General features: G+C 46.5%; 1 protein-coding gene across 1 annotated transcript; it reads right to left on the reverse strand.

The window, feature by feature from the left end:
- Positions 1-2,193: 2,193 nt before the first annotated feature.
- On the reverse strand, positions 2,194-3,455 carry PAQR9 (progestin and adipoQ receptor family member 9; the record flags this gene model as incomplete). The annotated part of the gene is made up of 1 exon (XM_084232328.1): positions 2,194-3,455. Exon 1 carries the CDS (start codon positions 3,319-3,321, stop codon positions 2,194-2,196), a length of 1,128 nt encoding a protein of 375 aa, XP_084088454.1. The 5' UTR covers positions 3,322-3,455.
- Positions 3,456-7,802: the final 4,347 nt, after the last annotated feature.

Raw genomic sequence — 7,802 nt, forward strand, 5'->3', positions numbered from 1 at the left:
AAGTCTGTCTCTTGAAAGTTCCTTCTGAAAGGGACAGTCCTCAATTTCTTTCTTTAACTTCCAACCCAACATTTTTGGGGGCACTAGAAGAGATAACAATGACATGCAAATAAATTTGCATGTGGAAATATACTCATTTCCACAGTTGTTCTCCAACACATGCACAGAATTAAGTTACAGATGAAGAAGAACACCCTGGACAGATCACAAATACTCTGTCTCTGTAACCTATCAGAAAACTCCTTGCACTTGGCAAAGGATGAGATTCTGATACCCATCAGCAAACATGCAAAGGGTATTTATGACCCCACTAAGAGGTTCTAGATTAAATACGGACTTATATAAAATTAACTTCTGTGTGCAAATTAACATACAATGATACTGGTTCCTCCAGGGAATTGTGCCAAGCCTCTGTGTTTACAAATATAGTGGCAGCTAAAACCATAAAAAAATAGCAATCTTTTTAGGAGTGCCAGCCTACCAGTACAGAGGTAAATGTTCATCTCCCTTATGTGCTTGATCTAAATTATAGCTACTCTGAGTCTCTTCATTCAATAACTTACTGCTTTGAGTCTTAACTGAAAGGACTTGCTAGGAAGTATGATAATTAAGTCACCCTTAGTGGTTTTTGTTAAGAGTTGCTACCTCAAGAACAGGTTAGGGTAGTATTTATAAAAAATGTCTTAAATAACACTGGTCAGCGGAGTGGTTAGGAAGGATGTCAGGGATATGTTCCCTAATCCTTCAACAATTTAGGGTACCTGCCATTCATTCCCATGGTCTGGATCCAAATGAAACTTCAGCGTTTAACCATGCAAGTATAACCTTACTTAACTGAAAAAGTTTAGGTACAATTCAAGTCACATGCCCCTGACTTTCATAATATAATTGCCTCATTTACTCTTGAGTATTATATTTTAAATTTTAAGCAAGGCTAGATGGCATCAGTATGGACCAGTGTCCTCTCACTTTTTCCAATGGATGCATTAGGAACCACAGCCACATTAGTGGATGGCTCCTTTTCTTTGTAGAGAAACCAGAGGCTCATGTCACCATAAGCTACTCCTGGTCCTAGCAACAACTTACAACAGACACCATCTTTCTTCCCTCCTGGGTGAAATACTAAATTTTGATTTGATTTGTAGTAAAGACAGACAAGCTTACTCCTACTGCTCTCCCCATGCAAAAAAACAAAAAACTGTGTTGAGGACCAGTCATTTGGGCATTGCTTCAAAAGGCACATTTATTCCAGTGGCAATTTAAATAAGTAGAGAAGGAAAGAATAAGATTCAAAACAAAACTAAACAAAAATAGGATGGTTTTTGTGAAATACATCAAAGTAAATAGGAATCTTGGATCTGTACAAACCACCAAGTTTCTCACCAGTAGTTTAACCAGTGTCCCCAAAGTAGAATAATTCACAGTTGAATCATGACACACACAGGCCATCAGAAAACACTGTTTAAAAAAAGTAGTTGAGAATTCTCAAGCAGCTTGCCCTGATGTCCAGTTCAAGTGTATGCAATGCAGAAGGTCTGCAAAATTCAAAATTACATGACAAAGAAAAATCAGTGCATATCAGAAGCTTCTGTAAATTATGAAAAATCATTGTATATATTAATATTTAAATAATATCTGAGAAGCATTTTGAAATAATTAACTTGTGTTCACATTCCATGCATTTTCTAGCAGGTTAAACCCTGGGTTTGTGTCTTCGTGCCGGTTTCCTACAAAGCTCCATTCTTTTGACAAATCCAAGCATTCCTCAGACTGAAATGCAAGTACCCAGGGATGTTGTCTTCTTAATCTCTTTACTTCGTACCTGACTTCACAGGGGCTACTTGTTATTACCGCTGGCACAGAAGATGACTGGAAAATTGAACTGCTTGGGGTTTTATTGGGGATTTTATGTACTGCCTTTGAAAAATCCCTGGGTGTCATAGACACCACCTGATTTTTGTCCAGGGGCAACAGCCAGGAGCCCTCTTCCTCCTGCTTGACCTTCCTCCCTCTTCCAAAGCCCCAAGCTCACTGAGACCCCCTGTCGCCCTGGACTTCTCCCTGGAGTTTTGCAGCACCCTCCTCGGGCAAAGAAGGAAACACAACAAAACGTGAAAAGAAATCAACAGTAGCAACAACAGAAACTCCAAACAAACAGGTGGACGAGCCAGCAGCCTCCTCCGAAGCAGAGGCTCACTTTTTACTGCTGAATTCCGTGTGGCTCAGGAACTTCCTGATGACCAGCCCCAGACAAACCACCAGCAGCAGCATGTAGCCCACGGTGCCCGAGAAGGTGGGTGCGGCAGGGGGCGCCTTGAGAAACTGGCGCAGGCCCTCCTCCACGTAGTACACCTGATCGTAGATGCTGAGGAAAGTGAAGATGTGGAAGAGCTGGTGGCTGTGACCGATGATGTCAAAGAGGCCTGGCTGGATGCGCTCGGGGATCTTGCTCACGTTGAAGAAGGCGGCCACCACCAGCCAGAAGTAGCGGCGGTAGAAGTGCACGAAGAGCGTGGGGTTCTCGCCACGCAGGTCAAAGAGCCAGCTCTCCAGCATGATGGGGCAGGCCATGCTGAGCGGCATGACGAAGACGAAGGTGCGCAGTGCGAACGGGTAGGAGCACCAGTCGGTACGGCTCTTGCAGCAGGCCACGGTGCAGGCTACGGCCAGCACAAAGGCCACCGGCAGCACGAGCGCGCGGTAGGCGGCAATGAGGCGCGTGCAGTCCACGTGCCAGCCCAGGCGCTGCTGCACGTAGGGAGTCATGACCCTGGCGTCCAACAAGCTCAGGCCAGGCAGCAAGTAGTAGTAGTAGGCCACCGTGCTGCCGAAGCCATAGTAGCTGATGGACGCGTAGTCCAGGTAGAAGAAGGCTGCACGCAGGCGCAGCGACAGGCAGCTGAACACGTGCGCCGTGCAGCTCATGGCGAAGGTCAGCAGCACCCCCGAAGCGTAGCACCACAGCGGCAGCAGCCAGGGGTGGTGGAAGGGCACGTCGCCGCCGCTCAGGAAGAACAGGCGGTAGAACTTGCTCAGGAACAGCAGGAGCGGGATGAAATGCGTCCAGAAGTTGAGCGTCTCGTTCGTGGGCTTCAGCACCGAGGCCAGGCACTCCTGAGCCGTGCACGGAAGGCGCCGGTAGCCGGACAGGATGAAGCACTCCACGAAGTCGTCGGGTACCTCGTCCCAGCGCAGCAGCGGCTTGGCCGCTGCCGGCGAGTCCCCGGAGGCGGCGGGGCGGGGGCGCGCGGCGGCCTCGGAGGCGGGCAGGTCAGGCGGGCCCTTTGCGCCCGCGCCCCGGGCGTGCAGGCGCCGCGGCATGGTGCCCAGGGCCGGCTCGGGCGCGCACAGGCGACCTCTGGCGCCGGCTCCCGCGCGCTCGCCAGCCCCCGCCGGCCGCCGTCGGAGCCTTTGTGCCCGCGCCGGGGGCGTCGCGGCGGGTTCCCAAGCAGACCCGAGCCTCCGCGCAGACGGCCCTACGATAATAAACGCATAAGCAAGCAATTCAGAAGCGGAGCAGCGACGGGCAGGAGCGCGCGGGGCTGGGCGGCCCCTCCGTCACGCTCCCGCTCCCGCTCCCGGCTCGCGGCTGCGGGCGCTGCGAACTGCGGCGGTGGCGCTGCTGCTGCTGCTGCTGCTGCTGCTGCGGTGACTGGGCATCGCGCGGTGCGGGCGCCGCCGCCCCCGGCGCGGGAGGCGGGGATGCGCGCGGAGGGCGGGCGGGAGGCGCGCCGAGGGAGGCGGGGGCCTCCGGGGCTAGGGTTTCGCGGCCGCCTCGGGGGACAGAGTCGTCCCCGGGCTCGAGTTCCGCACCATCCCCCCTCGGGCCGCCGCAGCCCGAGCTGGCCCGTTAATCATTGATGCGCCGGCCAAAGGCTGCGCCAGCGATTCGCTTGCGTGCGCCCAGGACGAGGGTCGGCGCCCGGTTGGGAACCGAACAGCCACGCTGGCGTTCCAGAGGAAACCCGGGAGCTGCCTTCGCTGGCGGGCGGAGAGCTGCGGTGGCGGGGCTTGAAGGGAGAAGGGGAGGGCGCCCCGCGCACCGGAGCCCAGCGGGGCGGAGAGATGCGCTAAGAGTAATCTCCGGAGGTGGCTGGGGCGCGGACGCTCCGGAAATCGGGGGGGCTAGGAGACTGCGTCCGGATCAGGGCCGTGTCACCGTCGGATACCTGGGTCTGCTCCTCCCGCCCCCCTCCGCCCTGTCAGTGCGCGCGTGGAGGGCTGGGGTAGGGGGAGTGGGGAAGGTGCGCGCGCCCGACTCTCGCTCTCGGCACCGCCTGGAGCCGTAGTTTGCCTCCTTTCGCCTAGTGGACTTATTCAGGTGCGTCACTGACCTCCCTTCTCCCGCTGTCCTTGTCCTGTCCAAGTGAACCTTCCCAAAGCCGAGGTCGCGCTCACCAGCCCTCGGGGCCGCGGTTCACTGTCCTCTGGTTCTTGTCTGGAGCCCCAAGTCTGACAACTCAGCGCGGGCTGCTTAAACTTCACGTTTTAATGAAAATTTCCAGAGGAAGTCTCCTATAGTTGGAGGAATTGATTAAGAAGGGGTTCCTAAGAGCTTGCGCTGATCATAGTGGAGCACGTTGATGAACGAGGACATCAGGGAGGAGGTGCATTCTAGAACGAACTGAAAAAGGAGAACGAATTTGTAGAGAGTAAGAAGGGATGGTTTGGAAAAAACTTATGCATAATTAACCAGGAGTACCTGGCAGGCTAGGTTGGATGGCTGGAGGCCAGAAGAAGGGAAGACTGAAGAACCAAAAAAAAAAAAAAAAAAAAAAAAAAAAAAACGGTTGTGATGTACTGCAGTTTGAAGATAAGCTCCGGGTCCTTATTTTAAAAGTGGACTAAAAATTCTGTTACCATTTCACAGAAGTTCTCTTTAGTGATGCCTTGGGAATGTTACTGAGTCTAACTTGCATCACTGACCTGATGTGTAGCGTCATGGCAACAAGAGCTGACTTCTAAGAGACCAGGCACTGTTCATTCTTAGCACTGTACAGTTTTTAAATCATGGTGGCAATATTTTTCCCATTTTACAGGCTAGAAAATGAAAGCGCTCCGACATACCCATTTTTTTTTTTAAAGGGGTATTGAACCCAGGCAAGCTACTTCTAGGTCTCATGTACGTAATCCCAAATGGCTGATGACATGCTTTGCTCAAAAGAAACTGGTAAGGAAGGACAATCATCTTTAGGCAAAGACTTTCATTTTTATTTTATAAATGAAAGGCTAATTTCACTAGAGTAAATCCTGTAAGTAGGTCAGGGAATATTTCCTTAGTAGTGACTCAATAAAGACTTAAGTTATGGAAAACAAATTTTTAAACCTAAGAAGTCACTCAGTATGGTCAATGTCTAAAATGACTTATCAATATTAAAACTGTCTCCTTAGAAAATGTTTCATCCTCTTCTTAGGGGGAAAATGTTTTCCACTAATAGCTGACAAAACACTCTTACACAATTAGGCCAAAGGTACTGAGTCTTGTGCCTTTCTGAACTATCACAAATTCCTGATTAATGGATTTTAAGTACATAAGCTTTTGCTTTAGTTACTTAACTAGTATTTTGTTTCAGTATTTTACGTTTTTCAAAAACACTGTCTGTAGCCTTATTTAAAAGCAAAACCTAATTTCTTCTCACATCTATACTAAGAACCCACGCTAATTTGTGAAAGGATTAGAATTCAGGCATTTATAAATCAAGCTTATGAATGATAAATGTGAATTCAAAGCAGACTAAAATAATTTTTTTATTACTTGAAACACTCTCTTTGTTACTCTACAAATAACCTGATCTGCACCCTGGAAAAGAATGTTGATCCTATAATAATTCCTACATCTACCAACTTCTTAGTTGCATAATCAGCTCACTTACATAATCAGAGGAAATATAATTGAAAGTTCATATATAGTCAAAGGATGGAAGTTGACTGTAAATGAGTGTGCAAAAACTCTAAATAAAATAATAAATTGTCTTTTTAAAAGTAGTGACGTTGGCTGTGGTAAAATATGGTGTTCTTTAAAAAAATGCATATTTTATAAAGGCATAATATCTGTAGTAACATTCATGTCTTTCAGGCAACCTTTGAGATTTCTGCCTTTCTCTTTTCTCATACATCTCCCCACTATGAGACACAGAATCAACTGATGCTATGGAGTGTGCTCTAGAGAACCCTCCGGTGCCAATACAAAAAGCTGTCCTTGCTATACCTTGATAAAGCCAAGTAAAAAGGAGCTAAGGAAACAGCCAAGCTGATTTAACTTACATACACATAAAGCAATATGACTTTTCCTTAGTTCTTACTGTAGAATTAATTTTAAAATTAAATTATTTTATTGAGATAATGATTTACAACACTGTATGTTTGGGGGGGGCGCATGAGTTCACACCTCTTCAAATGTATACTATTTTATTCTGTGCCTACCACCAAAACATGCATCTGCCCCCACCATAGTCCATTGCTCCCTTTTCCTCTCCTCTTCCCTCATCTGGTAGACTCAGTTGGCAGTCAGATTTCAAGGGTTTGTTTTGGTTTGGTTTTGTCTATTCCTTTTATTTATAGATTTCATTTTTCTAAGTTTTTTGAGATATAAAAATGTGTGCTCCATAAACCCTGGAAAACAGTCTGCATTTTATGGTTTGCTTTAACTCCAGCAAACTAACCGCCCCTTGTCAGCAAGAGCCATGCTCACACCCCCTGGGTTTGGCTAAACAGATAGAAGCAATGGGCTTCTTGCCATTCCCTGAAGGTGCACTGGGGGATAAGGCATCTTTAAGGTAAGCAAAACTGACTATGAAGTTCTTGACAGCGAAGAATTGCCAAATATTACGTTGGAAAAGCAGTGTCAGAGTTTACAGCAGAAACCAGCTAGTTTCCTAAGTGAAAGCTGGTCAAACCAAGACTGCAATGTGCTTTGGTAGTTCCAGGGAGGCTCTTTACTTCCTGGCTGAGGGGTCCTGACTGCAAAATGCAGTCATATATAGAAACTGTTACAAGCCTGAGCAAATGTTTTTTCCATTATAACTTGCTTTGGTGACATTCTTACAGACTACCTATAGGTTTAGTTAAAGTGTTTCTATAGTAATAAAATGAGCTATAGAAGTTCCAAGTAAATTTGATGTTCTTTAGTAGGAGACATTGAGCTACTTGTAAAATTTGGAGAGAGAGAGAGAGAGAAAAAAAAAAAGCTATGCTATATACTAATACTAATACATCTTTTTTTTATATAGAGAAGTATTGGTTTTTTTTGGTTTCTTTTTTAGCCAATACCAATCAACCAACTAAACAGAGCCCATTATGGACCCAGTATTTAATTGCATCCAAAATTCTGCATAAAGATAACTCTCTAAGGTTTGGTCTTTCTCCTCAGAATGTTTTATTTATTTGTTGTTTTTATAATTAAATTTTATTTTCTCACATCATTGTTCATTTTCATACAGTATTTTACAGTAATACAGAAATATTACAGCATTTCTTCCCTCAGGTATAATTTCTGTAGTTCTCTGGTGAACCACCCCATAGTCTCTTGTTCTCTTTCCTCCCCTGTTTTGACCCCTCTTGTTCTCTTCCCCTGCTGTATGCTTTAGATCTATGGTCCCCTTTCAAGTTTTGTCTTCTTCCTGACCCTTTGTTTTGTTTCATCTATATTAAACATACAAGTGAAACTATCCAATATTTATCTTTTTCCTTCTGACTTATTTAATGTAGCATAATCCCTTCCTGCTCCAGCCATGTTGCTGCAAATGGCATGAGTTTGTCCTTTGTGATCACTGAATAGTATTCCATTGTGTATATATACCACA

Source organism: Talpa europaea (assembly GCF_964194135.1).
Source record: "Talpa europaea genome assembly, chromosome: 4".
Taxonomy (NCBI): Eukaryota; Metazoa; Chordata; class Mammalia; order Eulipotyphla; family Talpidae; genus Talpa; species Talpa europaea.